Source organism: Salvelinus fontinalis, chromosome 38 (genome assembly GCF_029448725.1).
Source record: "Salvelinus fontinalis isolate EN_2023a chromosome 38, ASM2944872v1, whole genome shotgun sequence".
Lineage (NCBI taxonomy): Eukaryota > Metazoa > Chordata > Actinopteri > Salmoniformes > Salmonidae > Salvelinus > Salvelinus fontinalis.
Window position 1 is genome coordinate 31,260,056 of NC_074702.1, and position 22,598 is coordinate 31,282,653.

A 22,598-nucleotide genomic window follows, 5' to 3' on the forward strand; every position below is an offset into this window, starting at 1 on the left:
TATCTCGAAGTGCTGTACAGAAACCCAGCCTAAAACCCCAAACAGCAAGCAATGCAAGTGTAGAAGCACGGCGGCTAGGAAAAACTCCCTCAAGGCCAAAACCTAGGAACAAACCTAGAGAGGAACCAGGCTATGAGGGGTGGCCAGTCCTCTTCTGGCTGTGCCGGGTGGAGATTATAACAGAACATGGCCAAGATGTTCAAATGTTCATAACATTTGACCAGCATGGTCAAATAATAATCAGGAGTAAATGTCATTTGGTTTTTCTTAGCCGATCATTAAGAGTATCTCTACCGCTCCTGCGGTCTCTAGAGAGTTGAAAACAGCAGGTCTGGGACAGGTAGCACGTCCGGTGGACAGGTCAGGGTTCCATAGCCGCAGGCAGAACAGTTGAAACTGGAACAGCAGCAAGGCCAGGTGGACTGGGGACAGCAAGGAGTCATCATGCCCGGTAGTCCTGAGGTATGGTCCTAGGGCTCAGGTCCTCCGAGAGAGAGAAAGAAAGAGAGAACGAGAGAATTAGAGAGAGCATACTTAAATTCACACAGGACACCGAATAAGACAGGAGAAGTACTCCAGATATAACCAACTGACCCTAGCCCCCCGACACATAAACTACTGCAGCATAAATACTGGAGGCTGAGACAGGAGGGGTCAGGAGACACTCTGGCCCCATTCGATGATACCCCCGGACAAGGCCAAACAGGAAGGATATAACCCCACCCACTTTGCCAAAGCATAGCCCCCACACCACTAGAGGGATACCTTCAACTACCAACTTACCATCCTGAGACAAGGCCGAGTATAGCCCACAAAGATCTCCACCACAGCACAAAGCAAGGGGGGGCGCCAACCCAGACAGGAAGATCACGTCAGTAACTCAACCCACTCAAGTGACGCACCCCTCCTAGGGACGGCATGAAAGAGCACCAGTAAGCCAGTGACTCGGCCCCTGTAATAGGGTTAGAGGCAGAGAATCCCAGTGGAGAGAGGGGAACCGGGCAGGCAGAGACAGCAAGGGTGGTTCGTTGCTCCAGAGCCTTTCCGTTCACCTTCACACTTCACACACTCAACATCACCCACGACAGAGAACGGTTGATTGTCAATGGCAATGAATTCCATTATCTTGGCTTTTAATGGATTTCGCCTTTGAGTTGTCTTGCCGAAATTTAATTTTTCAAATGACTGCTCGACTTGTTGACTGCTCGATCCACACAGCAGACATTGTGGGCTAGGTTAGGAATGCTGTGTTGCACGTGTAGCGCCAAATTTTACATGGTGTCATGTACCTACGTTATATAGGTATGCACGGTAGCTTTGACATCAGTTTTAACATTGGTGTTAAACTAGCTGATACCAATTTTGGCATTTTTAGCTAATATCAACCGATTCTGATATGTTCACCGATTTCTTTTATTAATTTTTGGAAATATTTTTTTTATACCGTGTATTTTCAAACATTTCTAAAAACATGTTTTCACTTTGTTATTATGGGGTATTGTGTGTAGATGGATGAGAAACAAATATTTCATATATTTTAAATTCAAGCTGTAATACAACATAATATGGAGTAAGTAAAAGGTTAAATATACTTTCTGAGTGCACTGTAGATGTCCTCAGCAAGCACCTCAGTCTGAGTTCAGAATACTCACAAGCTGCCGGTTATTACAGTTGACTGGCTGAGGGCAAGCAGTGTCACACAGTACCAGTAAAAAGTTTGGACACACCTACTCATTGTTTAAAATGTTTAAAAACATATATATTTTTTTTTTCAAGGTTAGAGCCTGTATATGCTTACTGGGTCGCACTTATTCTATAATATCTTTGGTCCGTTTTAGGCCGAAAGGCACTGGAAACAATCCCTAGAGAAAATGTCTCACGAAGTAAGAGCCCAGTGGTTTTGGGGCTGGCTCCTACATATTTATTGTTGTAGCCGATGTCTGTAATTACAATATTAACACAGTACTCTGGTCTGGCCCAGTGGGGTTGCGTGCTTATTGTCCAGTATGTCATAACTTGTGTCCTTACTGTGGTGATGTTTCGGCGGTTTTATCAGTGGAAAATGACTCATGGTTGTTTTTCGGTGGCAGCTCCAGAGACCCCCCCCCCCCCCCCTCCCCACCCGCTCTATCGCTCGCTGCCTGGTGAAAGTATGGTGTGTAACCCGACACTGCCAGATGCTAGCACTGTGGTGGATTGGTGAGGAGCTTTTCAGACTACAGGGATTTGTTAAGCCCATTGTTGAAGAGATTTTTACTGCCTTTGTTTCAACACTGTTTGTGAGATTAATATGGTGTCTCTTGATCTCCATCTCTTCATTCAGGCTCTCTCTCATTGCCTTTTCCTCCGATCACTCACTCACACACCCACACTGCTTTCCACTTGACTTTCCAGGCTGCAGGCAGTGTTCCACATTCCTCGGCACTGGAGATTTCTAGAATTCCTCTGTGTCACCTTCTAGCGGAGGCCAGGCTTACATTTGCTAAATCCACACAGAGGCATTAAAAAAAGGGTGAGAGGAACAAGGAGCTCTCTATCCTTTTGGAGGCGCTTTTTCCTGGAGGGATTCAGGGATGTGGTACACATTGAATCTAAAGTGGTCTAACTGGCCAATGAGGAAGCTTACGGTCAGGGTTGACATGACATACAGTCAGTGTGAGACAACCCTGCTGTGTACAAGTGAGTGATGCACACCCGTTGGCACCTTACAGATACACACACATTGGTGAAGATGCACACACACACAGTGATGGAGAATAGGCCGAGTCAATAATGAGCCATCAATTCCCCATAACACTAAACTGCTGTTTTTTCCCTGTTTTTGTTTTCAGAAGTTGGCACAACCAGCAGGGGCTGAGAGAGAGAGCAAGAGACCTTAAATTGAAATGCTTACTTTACAAGCCCTTAACCAATGATGCAGATTTTAGAAAAATAACTTCAAGTATTTTCTTAAAGAGCAACTATAAAATTAGAAGTCGCGAAGGCTATGCACAGAGTCAATGTGCAGGGGGACCAGGTTAGTCGAGGTAATATGTATGTAGAGGTAAAGGGACTACATAGATAATAAACAGGGTAACAGCAGTGTAAAAATGTGGGGATGGGGGAGAACAATTGCTAATAGTCCAGGTAGCCATTTGATTAGCTGTTCAGGAGTCTCATGGCTTGTGGGTAGAAGCTGTTAAGAAGCCTGTTGGACCTAGACTTGGCGCTCCGGTACCACTTGCCGTGCGGTAGCAGAGAGAACAGTCTATGACTAGGGTGGCTGGAGTTTGGCCATTTTTACGGCCTTCCTCTGACACCGCCTGGTATAGAGGTCCTGGGTGGCAGGAAGCTTGGCCCCAGTGATGTACTGGGCCGTTCGCACTACCCTCTGTTGTGCCTTGCGGTCTGATGCTGAGCAGCTGTAGAACCTTTTGAGTATCTGAGGACCCATGGCAAACCTTTTTCGTTTCCTGAGGGGGAATAGGCTTTGTCGTGCCCTCTTCACGACTGTCTTGGAGTGTTTGGACCATGATAGTTAATTGGTGATGTGGACACCAAGGAACTTGAAGCTCTCAACCTGCTCCACTACAGCCCTGTCGATGAGAATGGGGGAGTGCTCGATCCTCCCTTTCCTGTAGTCCACAATCTTCAACTTTGTCTTGATCACCACACTACTAGGTCTTTGACCTCCTCCCTATAGGCTGTCTCATCGTTGTCGGTGATCAGCCCTACCACTGTTGTGTCGTCGGCAAACTTAATGATGGTGCTGGGCCATGCAGTCATGGGTGAACAGGGAGTACAGGAGGTGACTGAGCACCCCTGAGGGGCCCAAGTGTTGAGGGTCAGTGTGGCGGATGTGTTACCTACCCTCACCACCTGGGGGCGGTCGTCAGGAAGTCCAGGATCCATTTGCAGAGGGAGGTGTTTAGTCCCAGGGTCCTTAGCTTAGTGATGTGCTTGGAGGGCACTATAGTGTTAAACACTGAACTGTAGTCAATGAACAGCATTCTCACGTAGGTGTTCCTTTTGTCCAGGTGGGAAAGGTCAGTGTGAATTGCGATAGAGATTGTGTCATCTGGGGTTTCTGGGATGATGGTGTTGATGTGAGCTATGACCAGCCTTTCAAAGCATTTGGTGGCTACAGATGTGAGTGCCATGGGGTGGTAGTCATTCAGACAGGTTACCGTGGCATGCTTAGGCACAGAGACTATGGTGGTTTGCTTGAAATACGTAGGTATTACAGACTGGGTCCGAGAGATGTTGAAAATGTAATTGAAGACACTTGCCAGCTGGTCAGCACATGCTCTGAGCACGCATCCTGGTAATCCGTCTGTCCCTGCAGCCTTGAGTATGTTTCAAGGTCTTACTCACATTGGCTACAGAGAACGGCAGGGTAGCCTAGTGGTTAGAGCGTTGGACTAGTAACGGAAAGGTTTCAAGGTCAGCTCGGGGATTTGATAAGGTCAAAATCTGTCGTTCTGCCCCTGAACAAGGCAGTTAACCCACTCTTCCTAGGCCGTCATTGAAAATAAGAATTTGTTCTTAACTGACTTGCCTAGTTAAGTAAAGGTAAAATAAAAAGAACGAGATCATATGACACAAGTTTAACTCCCCCTTTCTTACATTTACAGACCACTGCTCATGCCTGTTCGTCAGGTCCTGTGGTCTGCGCTCCGAGTTGTTGATGGCGGTATGGTTTAAGGGCAGAAAGGTAGTGTGATTGATTTGAATTGGGTTTATTGGGCCTTTATGGGATGTCAGGAGTTATTTCTCTCTGAGGTCTCCCCTGGCGTCCTGACTCCTCTCTCTGTAGGCAGGCTTGGCCAAGGGCCCAGTGCTGAGACTGTGTGTATGTGTGTGCACGTTTTCCTCCCACACTCTGTGCTTCAATTGGCCATTCACCAGGCACTCACCCCTCTCGCTAATTGTGCAGCGCCACTTAAAAGGCCTGTGTAACAAGTCAAGCTGCGCCGCGACTACCATTTTGTTATTGAGATCTCAAGGCGGTGGTGTGAGTTAGAACCCAGCGGCGGTGATTACAGGGTGGGTAGGGCGACTTAAAGCCCAACGGGGCCACGACTCCTCGCTGGCGGCAGGGTTCACTGTCTTCACTTCCTGTCCCAGGGTTTTGACGTAGTGCCCTGTGGAAACGGAGGGTTGGGGAAAACGCTGGGAGTTTCTTCTTGCAGGTGCTCTGGCGACTCTCCCGGGATGTTTTTTTGTGTGTAGCGTGTGTGCTGGATTTTGTTTTTGTGAACCCTGCTATTTGTTTTTTTGTTGGAAAGAGTTGTACCAAATTAGCCGTGTGAAGTATAGGCTAGATCTCACATGTACAGTGGGGAGAACAAGTATTTGATACACTGCCGATTTTGCAGGTTTTCCTACTTACAAAGCATGTAGAGGTCTGTCATTTTTATCATAGGTACACTTCAACTGTGAGAGATGGAATCTAAGACAAAAATGCAGAAAATCACATTGTATGATTTTTAAGTAATCAATTTGCATTTTATTGCATGACATAAGTATTTGATCACCTACCAACCAGTAAGAATTCCGGCTCTCACAGACCTGTTAGTTTTTCTTTAAGAAGCCCTCCTGTTCTCCACTCATTACCTGTATTAACTGCACCTGTTTGAACTTGTTACCTGTATAAAAGACACCTGTCCACACACTCAATCAAACAGACTCCAAACTCTCCACAATGGCCAATACCAGAGAGCTGTGTAAGGACATCAGGGATAAAATTGTAGACCTGCACAAGGCTGGGATGGGCTACAGGACAATAGGCAAGCAGCTTGGTGAGAAGGCAACAACTGTTGGCGCAATCATTCAAAAATGGAAGAAGTTCAAGATGACGGTCAATCACCCTCGGTCTGGGGCTCCATGCAAGATCTCACCTCATGGGGCATCAATGATCATGAGGAAGGTGAGGGATCAGCCCAGAACTACACGGCAGGACCTGGTCAATGACCTGAAGAGAGCTGGGACCACAGTCTCAAAGAAAACCATTAGTAACACACTACGCCGTCATGGAATAAAATCCTGCAGCACACGCAAGGTCCCCCTGCTCAAGCCAGCGCATGTCCAGGCCTGTCTGAAGTTTGCCAATGACCATCTGGATGATCCAGAGGAGGAATGGGATAAGGTCATGATGAGACAAAAATAGAGCTTTTTGGTCTAAACTCCACTCGCCGTGTTTGGCGGAAGAAGTATGATGAGTACAACCCCAAGAACACCATCCCAACCGTGAAGCATGGAGGTGGAAACATCATTCTTTGGGGATGCTTTTCTGCAAAGTGGACAGGGCGACTGCACCGTATTGAGGGGAGGATGGATGGGGCCATGTATCGCGAGATCTTGGCCAACAACCTCCTTCCCTCAGTAAGAGCATTGAAGATGGGTCGTGGCTGGGTCTTCCAGCATGACAACGACCCGAAACACACAGCCAGGGCAACTAAGGAGTGGCTCCGTAAGAAGCATCTCAAGGTCCTGGAGTGGCCTAGCCAGTCTCCAGACCTGAACCCAATAGAAAATCTTTGGAGGGAGCTGAAAGTCCGTATTGCCCAGCGACAGCCCCGAAACCTGAAGGATCTGGAGAAGGTCTGTATGGAGGAGTGGGCCAAAATCCCTGCTGCAGTGTGTGCAAACCTGGTCAAGAACTACAGGAAATGTATGATCTCTGTAATTGCAAACAAAGGTTTCTGTACCAAATATTAAGTTCTGCTTTTCTGATGTATCAAATACTTATGTCATGCAATAAAATGCGCATTAATTACTTAAAAATCATACAATATGATTTTCTGGATTTTTGTTTTAGATTCCGTCTCTCACAGTTGAAGTGTACCAATAATAAAAATGACAGACCTCTACATGCTTTGTAAGTAGGAAAACCTGCAAAATCGGCAGTGTATCAAATACTTGTTCTCCCCACCGTACATTTTATAAACTGTTTCTCCTAATTTAAAACTTGTGTTGGACTTTTGCTAATATGAAACACATTGATTTCTTCTGTACCACTCAACCGCAGTGTTTGTTCGCTTCTCTGACTTCACACAGTCCTACAGAGTGAGAGTCCATGATCAGTTTGTGGTTGTACTTTGTGTCTCTCTTTCATTCTGCTTTCCCGCAGACATCAATATCGGCTTCTGAAGATTTTCAAAGCAGCCAGGAAAATCTATTGAACTGCCATCAGAATTGCAATATTGACAGGCCTTGGGCGATAATAGAACTGTCAATCAGTCGAGGTTCAACTTCTTCAATTGATTTCCTGGCAAGTTTCTGTTCGACTGAGGGATTTTAGCCTTGAACCGTGTCCGTATGAGTGGATCCAGTGACCCGGAGGCAGAGTCGGACTGACTGGCTCAAGCTTGAAGGCTGTGCTACTGGGTTAGCTGGCTGGGCTGGCTGCATGTTGGTTGGTGGTAGTGTGGTTGGGACCGGAGCGTAGGCTGCATGGCCTGGGACTCCAAGGCAGAGTAGAGTGAAGCTGAGCTCTGCTCATTATGTTGGGTGTGTATGGGAACGCCTGTAAACATGACATTCCCTCTCCGGCGAGCGGGCCCGGGTTAATGAAAGCCCTGCAGCACAATGAGCAGTAATGTGCAGTCACCACTGTCGCCACCCTACCGCCAGGACCTTCCTCCTCCCAGGCTGGTACTGCGACTCGACAGACCCAGAGTGGACATTAACCCCTTTGTCCCACCTATTGAAATAGAATGACTACAATGGACATCCACTACAATGGACATTCTATTTTCTCATGCTCTTATCTTGTCGCCCTCTTTCTGCCATCTCTTTCTGCCTTCCCTTCCTTTTCTCTCTTCCCTTTCAACCCTTTCTTTTAAGTCTTCCTTATTTTCCAGAGAGGACATTAACCTCTCCCACCATACACCACTCGGACTCTCTTTATGCTCTCCTTTCTGCTCTCTACCCATCCACCCGGCTGACTCTGGGTTCTTACCGTCCACCCAACTCTGCCTACCTTCTACACTCCTCTGTCCACTTCTGCCTTTCGTCGCTTCTCTCAGATTTCCCTTCCCGTTCCCTCTCCTCTTTCACCCTTCCTTTTCTCTTATTTTAATTTCTCCACATTTCCCCCTTCCGGTCTTCCTCTTCTCATGCTTTACTTTTTCATATAGGAGGTGGAGGAGAGATTTATCATGTAGCCTCCTAGCGCCATACTCCATGTCTCAGAGGTTTTTGAAAGTTCTACTTGAGTCTTGATTACACGGATCACACACACACTAATTCACTCTTCCTCTCCTCATCTCCCTTTTCTTCTGTCTCTCACACACACTCACACACACACACTGATTCATCAGGCCACTGTCCAAGGAGTTAAATTGTAGCAATAAAAGCCTCCTGTTAGTATGCATGCCTGTCTTTGTCTGGCTGGAGTGTACAGTGAGATTCATGGCATGTCTGTGTGCTCTCATTGCTCCAAGCGTATAATTCTCATGTGGATAAAGCCTACTGCTCACGTCTGGGCCCTCTGCTGTGGCTCCACCACTGTCTATATAAGGCAAATTGACATTATGACATTGGGTCCATGTTCACCACCATGATTGATTTTGATGAGTGAAATCAATCGGTAGTGTGCTTCTGAGAAAGGGTCACTGGCTCCTCTGAAGAGTCAGGGTTAAAGGTCCGGCCTCAATTACAATGTTTGAGTAAATGAGTACACTGCTGTCAGAGATTGTGCGTCCAAGAAAAGTGTCTGGCCCGTCCCTGTCCCCTGGGTGAGGCGGTGATTTGTGATGAGTGAGTAGGACAGTGCCAGTGAGGTCAGCAATATAAGCTGAGGTCTGACGGCAACCGCCATGGTATTTGCCCTTTTTAAAAGCGCCGTGTGCCACTGAGAGAGCGAGACAGACAGACGGAACACTGATAAATGGAACACGAAGAAAAGAGGCGGAAGGAAGACGGACAGACAGACACTCACCGACAGGCGGGGGACCGACGGACTGACAGACGAGCGGGGGGAGACAGACGGACAGACACGCGGGAGGCGAGGACGGAGGCGGAAGACCGGGACGGACAGGGAGAGACGGACAGACGGAAGACTGAAAACGGGTAGAATGAAGACTTGACTGACTGATGGAAGACTGAAAACGGGTAGAAGGAAGACTGACTGACTGAAGGAAGGCAGACAGAAAATAGACAGACTGAAAGAAGACAGACGGACGTATTAGAGATTGAAAGAAAAGTAGAGATGGACATGAAGCCGTTTCTTCTCCGTAGTTTTTTTTTGTCTGTCCCACAAAATCTTTATCCAAAAGGATAAGCAGTGATTATGGCTTTAAACGGTCTAGCTCACAATAAAATGTACGTTTCTTCATAACAGAAAATTGCTGGGTGTGATCTAGCATTTGAGGAAAGAGATCTGGGAGCTGGAATAATCCTCAGTTTGAATCTGATAGTGTTTATTTTATAGCATTTTTGTGACTATTAATAAGAGTGTAATCTCACGTACTCTTGGCCCAAGTCTCACCTGTTTCTCATACTCCTATTTAGCCCACATAGTCCAACATTTTGGGCACCCCTGCTTTACATTCAGCAATACCCCTGCGTTGTGGTCCAGACGTCAATAGCTACATTTTGTCTTGTCTCATTGTCACAGCATTCACTGGAATGCACAATCACACATCAGAATACTCGTCGGGCCAGGGAGAGACCTTCCCAAACCACCGTCCCGCCTAGTAGTGCAGAAATCCAGAAGGCATTTGGAGTGTGATTACTAAATGGGTCATTCGATTCCCTGGCCCCCGGGGGGGGGGTGAAATGCTATCTCACGAAATTGAAATAACAGCGCTGGCTTCTTTGTGTTAGAAGCATCTGAAGATTGTGCTTGTGTTGGAGTATGGTATGCAGCTCCACTCCTGGCACTAACTGAGGTAGTGAAGTGAAACACTTATTTAAACACAATCTCTCTCGTGTGTGTGTGTGAGTGACAACAAGCAGGAGGAATGGGGTCAATTTAGCTCCAGGGAATTGGGCGGTAGCCGCACTTATTCACTCTCCCTGTGAGTCATATTCCGTAACATGTCACAGCATGATATTGGTGCCCACTTTCACCCCTTGCCTGATTTGCTCTCTGCTTTACCCTGTTTGCCAGGCACCGTTACCCTCTTGTTCTCCCAATTTTCCAGATCTGTAGCCAGTTACTCAAGCTCGGTCGACAGGGATACATATCTAATGGCAATTTATTATTTTAAAGGGATGGTACAAATATCTATTCCTGAGTGATTGGACAGTCCTACTCCCAACCGGAGGTCCATTCCTAGAAATGCCATGGCTGTCAAAGCAGGCATTCTTCCAGTCAGTTGACTCTGGAGACTGTCATGGTGAGATCCCCATATTAGTATGTGGTCTCTGACCGAGTCAGTGTGTTGCAACCAAACCAGGGACCTCAGCAACGTAAACAAACACTCAACCAACCTCTTTAACATCAGAGACGCCCAGAACACTTTTGGTACGGATACTGTATCTGTGGTACCTTTTGGTGTAAACAAATGAAGCTATGTTTTTGTCTTTTTCTATATGCGTATTTCTCGGCTATGTTTTGAGTGAGGTCAGGAGTCCACACCACCAAGTAAAAAATAACGCTGTATATAAGCTGCAGAATTGCAGATAGGGCGTGTTGTGATACATTGGGACTTCACTTGCCAAGTGGTTTAGAAGGTGGAGGAGCCAGGTGATTAATTTGCTTCCTGTCTGTTCTAGTTGCAGTGTGTCACATGCCTGCAGTAGACCCTCTTGTATAAGTGAGAGAATCACAGCTTTGTCTGTAATGCATCATCTCTGTGGAAACAATATTCTCATTCCAAACCGGAGAAGCAATTTCTCTCCACTCACAGCTCAGGGCTGCACGATCCAATAGAAACACTTCAGCTGAACCAGTCCATTACTACCACACAACACTAGCAGGTTTTTACAGACTGGATTGACGGAGTAGCTAAATGTACTTACGTCAAGTAGAATTGCTGTGCTGTTTATTTGTCTCCTAATCAAGAGTAGGGAAATAATCTATTGAGGATAGAGCGATGTGATTAGGAGACTTGGAGACGATGGAGTTAAGGAGAGAAAGACGAGGTTTGGATGAGATCAGACTATACGATAGTGTTAGATATACGTTGTGGTCTGTTGCGTCGTCTTCCTCCACCGCAACCGATTCGTTGTCCTGCTGCTGCAGGGTTTACAGTAAAGCCAGATGACCAGCCTGAGAGATGCGATCTCCATGATCATCCTGCTCTCTCAGCATGTCATGCAGCTCGTTGTCTACCAGCCTAAGTCAAACCCCAATAGCATTTCAAAAGAACACATCCTACTTCTCTCCAACATCCATATCACACAAAGCCTGGCCGTGCAAACATACAGTTCGTTCCGTTCCACTGTTCCAACCAGCAAAATAAAGGTCTGAACCGGTTCGAACCAATAAAAAAGTAACGGTTTATATCATTCCTTTGCGGATAGAGCAGGCAAGCTAGTTGTTTACATGCATGATGGACAGACAAGTGTATACTATGGAGCAAGATGCAACAGAAATGTTGCGAGTGGCAGAAAAGAGCGGGAGAGTGTTAAGGAGAAGGCGTGAGGCAGTGGGCATCTTGTTATGACATGCATTATTTGAATTAGGGCCACAGAATTCTATCTAGGAGGAGCGGCTTATATGGAAGAGCTTTGAATGTCCTTTTGACCTAGCTAGCTAAGAAGATTGTGTTGGTGTTTGCAGAGCGGCACCAGAATTAAAAACACGTCTTACCTTTTTGTGGTTAATAAGTCTAACGTGAAACGTGATAGATAGGCCTAGTTATCATTGAAAAAGTTCATCCTTCTCTAGCTAATTTCACATCTCTCTCTCCATCTTCTGAATCATGCTTGTACATCAGTACAGTACAATATGTATTTTTGTATATTAGGTGAACTGTCCCTTTAACAGTTTGGCCTGTCAATCGATCACTGTGGGTGGGATTGTCAGGGGAAGGGGCAGGATGTTTGTGAGTCAGTTGTTAGGGTTCCAGACCTGTCAATCAATCAATCACTGTGGGTGGGACTTTGAGGGAAGGTGGTAGATAAGTAACCTAGTCAGAAAAACTAGTCTTACAAATAAATTTACTCTGGCAAATACTAAATCTAGTCTACACTTTACAGACGGTAGGCAATTAAGGTCACAGTTATGAAAACTTAGGACACTAGAGGCCTTTTATCTGACTCTGGAAAAACACCAAAAGAAAGATGCCCAGGGTCCCTGCTCATCTGCCTATGTGTGCCTTAGGCATGCTGCAAGGATGCATGAGGACTGCAGATGTGGCCAGGGCAATAAATTGCAATGTCCGTACTGTGAGACGCCTAAGACAGCGCTACAGGGAGACAGGATGAACAGCTGATCGCCCTCAGTGGCAGACCACATGTAACAACACCTGCACAGGATCGGTACATCCGAACATCACATCTGCGGGACAGGTACAGGATGGCAACAACTGCCCGAGTTACACCGGGAACGCACAATCCCTCCATCAGTGCTCAGACTGTCCGCAATAGGCTGAGAGAGGCTGGACTGAGGGCTTGTAGGCCTGTTGTTAAGGCAGGTCCTCACCAGACATCACCGGCAACAACGTTGCCTATGTGCACAAACCCACCGTTGCTGGGCCAGACAGGACTGGCAAAAAGTGCTCTTCACTGACGAGTCGCGGTTTTGTCTCACCAGGGGTGATGGTCTGATTCGCGTTTATCGTCGAAGGAATGAGCGTTACACCGAGGCCTGTACTCTGGAGCAGGATCGATTTGGACGTGGAGGGTCTGTCATGGTCTGGGGCGGTGTGTCACAGCGTCATCGGACTGAGCTTGTTGTCATTGCAGGCAATCTCAATGCTGTGCGTTACAGGGAAGACATCCTCCTCATGTGGTGCCCTTCCTGCAGGCTCATCCTGACATGACCCTCCAGCATGACAATGCCACCAGCCATACTGCTCGTCCTGTGCATGATTTCCTGCAAGGTAGGGATGTCAGTGTTCTGCCATGGCCAGCGAAGAGCCTGGATCTCAGTCCCATTGCGCACGTCTGAGACCTGTTGGATCGCAGGGTGAAGGCTAGGGCCATTCCCCCCAGAAATGTCCGGGAACTTGCAGGTGCCTTGGTGGAAGAGTCGGGTAACATCTTACAGCAAGAACTGGCAAATCTGGTGCAGTCCATGAGGAGGGGATGCACTGCAGTACTTAATGCAGCTGGTGGCCACACCAGATACTGACTGCTACTGTTGATTTTGACCCCCGCTTTGTTCAGGGACACATTATTCCATTTCTGTTAGTCACATGTCTGTGGAACTTGTTCAGTTTATGTCTCAGTTGTTGAATCTTGTTATGTTCATACAAATATTTATACATGTTAAGTTCGCTGAAAATAAACGCAGTTGACAGTGATAGGACATTTTATTTTTTTGTTCAGTTTAGTTCATTCTATTGGGAGATGGCTATACAGACTTTTCTGGCTAGTGAATTGAAACTTTTCAATGAAGAAGCCGAGTTAATCAATTAAGTGGAAAAAGTAGCCTGCTAACTATCTGAAGCTTTTTAGCCGAAGGCCAGCGCTTATGGAAAATACTGCACTCGTTTGTGCACACACACACACACATATGCTGCACAAATGCTGTTAGAATGGGATTTGCGTGTGTGTGTGTGTGTGAGTTTAAGTATTTATTATCTCCGGGGGCTATTCATATTGTGATGAATTGTTACTCATGGGCTGACTCAACTAACTGTACTAAATGTATCAAATGTGAAATAGGGTTCCCTCGGGGGGAAAAGGTTATGAACCCCTGTGTTAGAACATGCTACAAACTGTATTTGCCTACTCAAATCATGTTCACCCTCTACCCCGTTGTATATTTGTCATGGTACCATAATATGCTGCTGGTCTCATTGCCTGCCACATGCTTGCCTTAGACACCAGGCAGGCTGGGGAGAGACATTATGTCTACAGTAACCATAGATTTTGTCAGTGGGTGATGTGTCACACTGTATTGATCAGACTGTGTGTGTTGTGTTTTTCAGTCGGTGGCCAAGACCGGACGGCTACTTATCAGTCACGAGGCTCCAATCACCGGAGGCTTTGCTGCCGAGATCAGCTCCACAGTGCAAGTAAGTGTGTTTGTGTGTGGCCATGCATGCGGAGGGTTCTATTGGAATCCCAGGAGGCCATCAGAGGTGAGATGTGGGACGGATTGCACATGGACAGTAGGGTATCTATATCTGTGTGGATGGGGGTTTGGGTTGGACTTTCTCTGTTTGAAATGTGAAATGAAATTCAAATGTCTGGCAATAAATCTGAGTTTGAGGCACTGACAGATACACCTCCGGTCAAAAGTTTTAAAACACCTACTCGTTCAAGGTTTTTTCTTTCTTTATACTATTTTATACATTGTAAAGTATTAGTGAAGCCATAAAAACTATGAAATAACACATATGGAATCATGTAGTAACCAAAAAAGTGTTTACCAAATCAAAATATATTTTATATTTGAGATTCTTCAAATAGCCACCCTTTGACTTGATGACAGCTTTGCACACTCTTGGCATTCTCTCAACCAGCTTCATAAGGTGCAATGCATTTCATTTCCTGCAATGCATTTCAATTAACAGGTGTGCCTTGTTAAAGTTAATTTATGGAATTTCTTTCTATTTGGTAAAAGACCAAGTCCATCTTATGGCAAGAACAGCTCAAATAAGCAAAGAGAAACAACAGTCCATTATTACTTTAAGACATGAAGGTCAGTCAATACGGAATATTTCAATAACTTTTAAAGTTTCTTCAAGTGCAGTCGCAAAAACCATCAAGCACTATGATGAAACTGGCTCTCATGAGGACCGCCACAGGAATGGAACACCCAGAGTTGCTTCTGCTGCAGAGGATCATTTCATCAGAGTTACCAGCCTCAGAAATTGCAGCCCAAATAAATGCTTCACGGAGTAAAAGTAACAGACACATTTCAACATCAACTTTTCAGAGGAGACTGCGTGAGTCAGGCCTTCATGGTTGAATTGCTGCAAAGAAACCACTACTAAAGGACACCAATTAGATGAAGACACTTCCTTGGGCCTAGAAACACGAGCAATGAACATTAGACCGGTGGAAATTTGTCCTTTGGTCTGGAGTCCAAATTGGAGATTTTTGGTTCCAACCGCCGTGTCTTTGTGAGACGCAGTGTGGGTGAACGGATGATCTCTGCATGTGTATTTTCCACCGTAAAGCATGGAGGAGTTAGTGTTATGATGTGGGGGTGCTTTGCTGGTGACACGGTCTGATTTTATTTAGAATTCAAGGCTCACTTAACCAGCATGGCTTACACAGCATTCTGCAGCGATACACCATCCCATCTGGTTTGCTCTTAGTGGGACTATCATTTGTTTTTCAACAGGACAATGAACCAACACATCTCCAGGCTGTGTAAGAGCTATTTGACCAAGAAGGAGAGTGATGAAGTGCTACATCAGATTACCTGGCCTCCACAATTCCCCGACCTCAACCAAATTGAGAAGGTTTGGAATGAGTCGGACCGCAGAGTAAAGGAAAAGCAGCCAACAAGTGCTCAGCATATGTGGGAACTCCTTCAAGACTTTTGAAAAAGCATTCCAGGTGAAGCTGGTTCAGAGAATGCCAAGAGTGTGCGAAGCTGTCAAGGCAAATGGTGCCTATTTGAAGAATCTAAAATGTAAAATATATTTTGATTTGTTTAACACTTTTTGGTTACTACATGATTCCATATGTGTTATTTCATAGTTTTGATGTCTTCACTATTATTCTACAATCTAGAAAATTGTAAAAAATAAAGAAAATCCCTTGAATGAGTAGGTGTTCTAAAACTTTTGACCTGTAGCCTGTCAGATATGTCATACTGAAACTTGTTAAACTTTGTCAGTTGAAATGAGTAATATATATTGGATCAAGCCAGTTGAAACTAATACTCAACCTTGTCTGTGGATAAATTTTTGCTCATGGAATGTACTGGAGGTGTATCCCCTTTCCCTCCCTCCCCTCCACTCCCTCCCTCTGTCTAATGAAGACTCTGCTCTGGCCTGGTGAGGGCATGATCAAAGTATTTGCTGTGTTCCCTTCAGGGAGAACGTGAGAGGGTTTGAGCCATAGTTTCACCTCCTTGAGCTATTCCTGAGTTATGATTATGACCCTTTTCGGCAGGGCGTTTTTTAAAATTATTATTTAGATTTTTTTTCCCCTAGACCACAATCAAAGGTATCCGGTTAATGGCATGCTATTCAGTGTAGGCATTACCTCAAGTGGGTGATGCCCTGTGTGTCTGCATCAACGCTGAGATGAGGGCCTTGGAATTGGTCCTTCTCATCTCCCTGGCTGTCACTCATGTTGTGGTTAGCCCCAGACCTGCTTATTGGTAGGATTATTGGTCTATGAGTCATAGCCATGTTTTCATGTTTTGTGTCCCGAGGTAACCAGCAGTATTTTTAGTCATGAACCAATGTTTTAAATGGACCGCCATGCTCCACAGTTGAATGTGAGAAAGCATATGGTGAATTGAACTGTTTACAGCATTTAATACCTCGTTTTTATTGTGCATAGCAATTAGCTTTATGAGCTTTGTGAATGATGAGGAATTGTTGAGACAGCTTTCATCTCGCGCCAAATGAATCCTCAACCACTACTGACAGAATAAATGATCACATGCACTTGCACCTCATGTCTAAGTGTACCCAGGTGTTGCGGCCGCATGCCACGGTGTCCCCCCTCAAGAGCAGGGCACACACACACTCTCGTGGCCAAGTTCCCTTGGCAACGTGACCTCGCTGGCTCTGGAGGGCCCACTTGCCCCCTGTACAGATGGCCAAGGGTGGCGGTCAGTACTGCGACTAGCCGGACTGTGGTGACTCACCCGCTAATAACGGGGATGTGGCGTGGGTTCCACGCTGATAATGCGATGAAATGGAAAAAGCTCTAAAAATAGAGCTTTTAGTAGAAAGGTGCTGAGCTATCGGACCTGGGTCAAGCCTCTGGGAACTACAACAACAATGTATCAAGTGCTCTCAAGGGAACGACCAGAATGTGAGACCTAATCCACTACTTAACAAGAGTCAAGAGCAGAGAGGAAGACCTGCAGCACCAGAGCTTAGAGCGGAGAGTGAGATCTGCACCACACCTCACAAACCAGGGTCAACAGCAGAGAGTGAGACCTGCACCACACCTCACAAACCAGGGTCAACAGCAGAGATGGAGACCTGCACCACACCTCACATACCAGGGTCAACAGCAGAGAGTGAGACCTGCACCACACCTCACATACCAGGGTCAACAGCAGAGATGGAGACCTGCACCACACCTCACATACCAGGGTCAACAGCAGAGATGGAGACCTGCACCATACCTCACATACCAGGGTCAACAGCAGAGATGGAGACCTGCACCACACCTCACAAACCAGTCAACAGCCGAGATGGAGACCTACACCACACCTCACAAACCAGGGTCAACAGCAGAGAGTGAGACCTGCACCACACCTCACATACCAGGGTCAACAGCAGAGAGTGAGACCTGCACCACACCTCACAAACCAGGGTCAACAGCAGAGAGTGAGACCTGCACCACACCTCACAAACCAGGGTCAATAGCAGAGATGGAGACCTGCACCACACCTCACAAACCAGGGTCAACAGCAGAGATGGAGACCTGCACCACACCTCACAAACAAGGGTCAACAGCAGAGATGGAGACCTGCACCACACCTCACAAACCAGGGTCAACAGCAGAGATGGAGACCTGCACCACACCTCACAAACCAGTCAACAGCAGAGATGGAGACCTGCACCACACCTCACATACCAGGGTCAACAGCAGAGATGGAGACCTGCACCACACCTCACAAACCAGGGTCAACAGCAGAGAGGGAGACCTGCACCACACCTCACATACCAGGGTCAACAGCAGAGAGTGAGACCTGTACCACACCTCACATACCAGGGTCAACAGCAGAGATGGAGACCTGCACCACACCTCACATACCAGGGTCAACAGCAGAGAGTGAGACCTGCACCACACCTCACAACCAGGGTCAACAGCAGAGATGGAGACCTGCACCACACCTCACATACCAGGGTCAACAGCAGAGATGGAGACCTGCACCAAACCTCACAACCAGTCAACAGCAGAGATGGAGACCTGCACCACACCTCACATACCAGGGTCAACAGCAGAGAGGGAGACCTGCACCACACCTCACAACCAGTCAGAAGCAGAGAGGGAGACCTGCACCACACCTCACAACCAGTCAGAAGCAGAGAGTGAGACCTGCACCACACCTCACATACCAGGGTCAATAGCAGAGATGGAGACCTGCACCACACCTCACATACCAGGATCAACAGCAGAGATGGAGACCTGCACCACACCTCACAAACCAGTCAACAGCAGAGAGTGAGATCTGCACCACACCTCACAAACCAGGGTCAACAGCAGAGATGGAGACCTGCACCACACCTCACAAACCAGGGTCAACAGCAGAGAGTGAGACCTGCACCACACCTCACATACCAGGGTCAACAGCAGAGAGTGAGACCTGCACCACACCTCACAACCAGTCAGAAGCAGAGAGGGAGACCTGCACCACACCTCACAACCAGTCAGAAGCAGAGAGGGAGACCTGCACCACACCTCACATACCAGGGTCAACAGCAGAGAGGGAGACCTGCACCACACCTCACAAACCAGGGTCAACAGCAGAGAGGGAGACCTGCACCACACCTCACAAACCAGGGTCAACAGCAGAGATGGAGACCTGCACCACACCTCACATACCAGGGTCAACAGCAGAGATGGAGAACTGCACCACACCTCACAAACCAGGGTCAACAGCAGAGAGGGAGACCTGCACCACACCTCACATACCAGGGTCAACAGCAGAGAGGGAGACCTGCACCACACCTCACAAACCAGGGTCAACAGCAGAGATGGAGACCTGCACCACACCTCACATACCAGGGTCAACAGCAGAGGGTGAGACCTGCACCACACCTCACAAACCAGTCAGAAGCAGAGAGGGAGACCTGCACCACACCTCACATACCAGGGTCAACAGCAGAGATGGAGACCTGCACCACACCTCACATACCAAGGTCAATAGCAGAGATGGAGACCTGCACCACACCTCACAACCAGTCAACAGCAGAGAGGGAGACCTGCACCACACCTCACAACCAGTCAGAAGCAGAGAGGGAGACCTGCACCACACCTCACAACCAGTCAACAGCAGAGAGGGAGACCTGCACCACACCTCACAACCAGTCAACAGCAGAGATGGAGACCTGCACCACACCTCACAACCAGTCAACAGCAGAGAGGGAGACCTGCACCACACCTCACAACCAGTCAGAAGCAGAGAGGGAGACCTACGCCACACCTCACATACCAGGGTCAACAGCAGAGAGTGAGACCTGCACCACACCTCACATACCAGGGTCAACAGCAGAGATGGAGACCTGCACCACACCTCACATACCAGGGTCAACAGCAGAGAGTGAGACCTGCACCACACCTCACATACCAGGGTCAACAGCAGAGATGGAGACCTGCACCACACCTCACATACCAGGGTCAACAGCAGAGATGGAGACCTGCACCACACCTCACATACCAGGGTCAACAGCAGAGAGTGAGACCTGCACCACACCTCACATACCAGGGTCAACAGCAGAGAGTGAGACCTGCACCACACCTCACAAACCAGTCAGAAGCAGAGAGGGAGACCTGCACCACACCTCACATACCAGGGTCAACAGCAGAGATGGAGACCTGCACCACACCTCACATACCAGGGTCAACAGCAGAGATGGAGACCTGCACCACACCTCACAAACCAGGGTCAACAGCAGAGAGGGAGACCTGCACCACACCTCACATACCAGGGTCAACAGCAGAGAGGGAGACCTGCACCACACCTCACATACCAGGGTCAATAGCAGAGATGGAGACCTGCACCACACCTCACAACCAGTCAGAAGCAGAGAGGGAGACCTGCACCACACCTCACAACCAGTCAGAAGCAGAGAGGGAGACCTGCACCACACCTCACATACCAGGGTCAACAGCAGAGATGGAGACCTGCACCACACCTCACATACCTGGGTCAATAGCAGAGATGGAGACCTGCACCACACCTCACATACCAGGGTCAACAGCAGAGAGTGAGACCTGCACCACACCTCACAAACCAGGGTCAACAGCAGAGAGTGAGACCTGCACCACACCTCACATACCAGGGTCAACAGCAGAGAGTGAGACCTGCACCACACCTCACAACCAGTCAGAAGCAGAGAGGGAGACCTGCACCACACCTCACAACCAGTCAGAAGCAGAGCGTGAGACCTGCACCACACCTCACATACCAGGGTCAACAGCAGAGAGTGAGACCTGCACCACACCTCACATACCAGGGTCAACAGCAGAGAGTGAGACCTGCACCACACCTCACATACCAGGGTCAACAGCAGAGATGGAGACCTGCACCACACCTCACATACCAGGGTCAACAGCAGAGAGTGAGACCTGCACCACACCTCACATACCAGGGTCAACAGCAGAGATGGAGACCTGCACCACACCTCACATACCAGGGTCAACAGCAGAGAGTGAGACCTGCACCACACCTCACAACCAGTCAGAAGCAGAGAGGGAGACCTGCACCACACCTCACAACCAGTCAGAAGCAGAGAGTGAGACCTGCACCACACCTCACATACCAGGGTCAACAGCAGAGATGGAGACCTGCACCACACCTCACAACCAGTCAGAAGCAGAGAGGGAGACCTGCACCACACCTCACAACCAGTCAGAAGCAGAGAGTGAGACCTGCACCACACCTCACATACCAGGGTCAACAGCAGAGAGTGAGACCTGCACCACACCTCACATACCAGGGTCAACAGCAGAGAGTGAGACCTGCACCACACCTCACATACCAGGGTCAACAGCAGAGATGGAGACCTGCACCACACCTCACATACCAGGGTCAACAGCAGAGAGTGAGACCTGCACCACACCTCACAACCAGTCAGAAGCAGAGAGGGAGACCTGCACCACACCTCACAACCAGTCAGAAGCAGAGAGGGAGACCTGCACCACACCTCACAACCAGTCAGAAGCAGAGAGGGAGACCTGCACCACACCTCACATACCAGGGTCAACAGCAGAGAGGGAGACCTGCACCACACCTCACAAACCAGGGTCAACAGCAGAGAGTGAGACCTGCACCACACCTCACATACCAGGGTCAACAGCAGAGATGGAGACCTGCACCACACCTCACATACCAGGGTCAACAGCAGAGAGGGAGACCTGCACCACACCTCACAAACCAGGGTCAACAGCAGAGATGGAGACCTGCACCACACCTCACATACCAGGGTCAACAGCAGAGAGTGAGACCTGCACCACACCTCACAACCAGTCAGAGATGGAGACCTGCACCACACCTCACATACCAGGGTCAACAGCAGAGAGGGAGACCTGCACCACACCTCACAAACCAGGGTCAACAGCAGAGAGTGAGACCTGCACCACACCTCACATACCAGGGTCAACAGCAGAGATGGAGACCTGCACCACACCTCACATACCAGGGTAAACAGCAGAGAGTGAGACCTGCACCACACCTCACAACCAGTCAGAAGCAGAGAGGGAGACCTGCACCACACCTCACATACCAGGGTCAACAGCAGAGAGGGAGACCTGCACCACACCTCACAACCAGTCAGAAGCAGAGAGGGAGACCTGCACCACACCTCACATACCAGGGTCAACAGCAGAGAGGGAGACCTGCACCACACCTCACAACCAGTCAGAAGCAGAGAGGGAGACCTGCACCACACCTCACAACCAGTCAGAAGCAGAGAGGGAGACCTGCACCACACCTCACAAACCAGGGTCAACAGCAGAGAGTGAGACCTGCACCACACCTCACAACCAGTCAGAAGCAGAGAGGGAGACCTGCACCACACCTCACAAACCAGGGTCAACAGCAGAGATGGAGACCTGCACCACACCTCACAAATCAGGGTCAACAGCAGAGAGGGAGACCTGCACCAAACCTCACAAACCAGTCAGAAGCAGAGAGGGAGACCTGCACCACACCTCACAACCAGTCAGAAGCAGAGAGGGAGAACTCTACCACACCTCACAACCAGGGTCAGAAGCAGAGGGAGACCTGCACCACACCTCACAACCAGTCAGAAGCAGAGAGGGAGACCTCTACCACACCTCACAACCAGTCAGAAGCAGAGAGGGAGAACTCTACCACACCTCACAACCAGTCAGAAGTAGAGAGGGAGACCTGCGCCACACCTTACTACCAGGGTCAAAGGCAAGACTCGGCCTGGAATATCCCATTCATGGCGGGAATGAAGGCCTGTGATACTAATGGCTTATAGTCTGGTATGGGTTACTATTACGATTGACGAAGTGCATGCTCAGCTGTCAGAGTCCAGGACTCAACTTTTCTTCTATTCTTTATGTGAAATATACTTTGAACAATGTGCAAATAGATTTTCTTTTGAAGTGACAGGGCTGGGAGTATGCCTTGATTTACCCACCCTGGAGCTTGTTGT

The 22,598-nt window shown here is 48.2% G+C and overlaps 1 protein-coding gene across 3 annotated transcripts in view; it reads left to right on the plus strand.

Moving 5' to 3' along the window:
- Nucleotides 1-22,598, plus strand: part of LOC129837240 (2-oxoisovalerate dehydrogenase subunit beta, mitochondrial-like) — a 92,985-nt gene that overhangs the window by 54,975 nt on the left and 15,412 nt on the right. For 2 of the 3 annotated variants that reach the window (XM_055903247.1, XM_055903249.1), the window contains one exon: nt 14,031-14,117. In XM_055903247.1, coding sequence (XP_055759222.1) covers nt 14,031-14,117 — 87 coding nt within the window. Of the gene's footprint in view, nt 1-14,030; nt 14,118-15,394; nt 15,512-22,598 lie in introns of those variants that run through there. The other variant, XM_055903248.1, reaches the window with a different exon arrangement.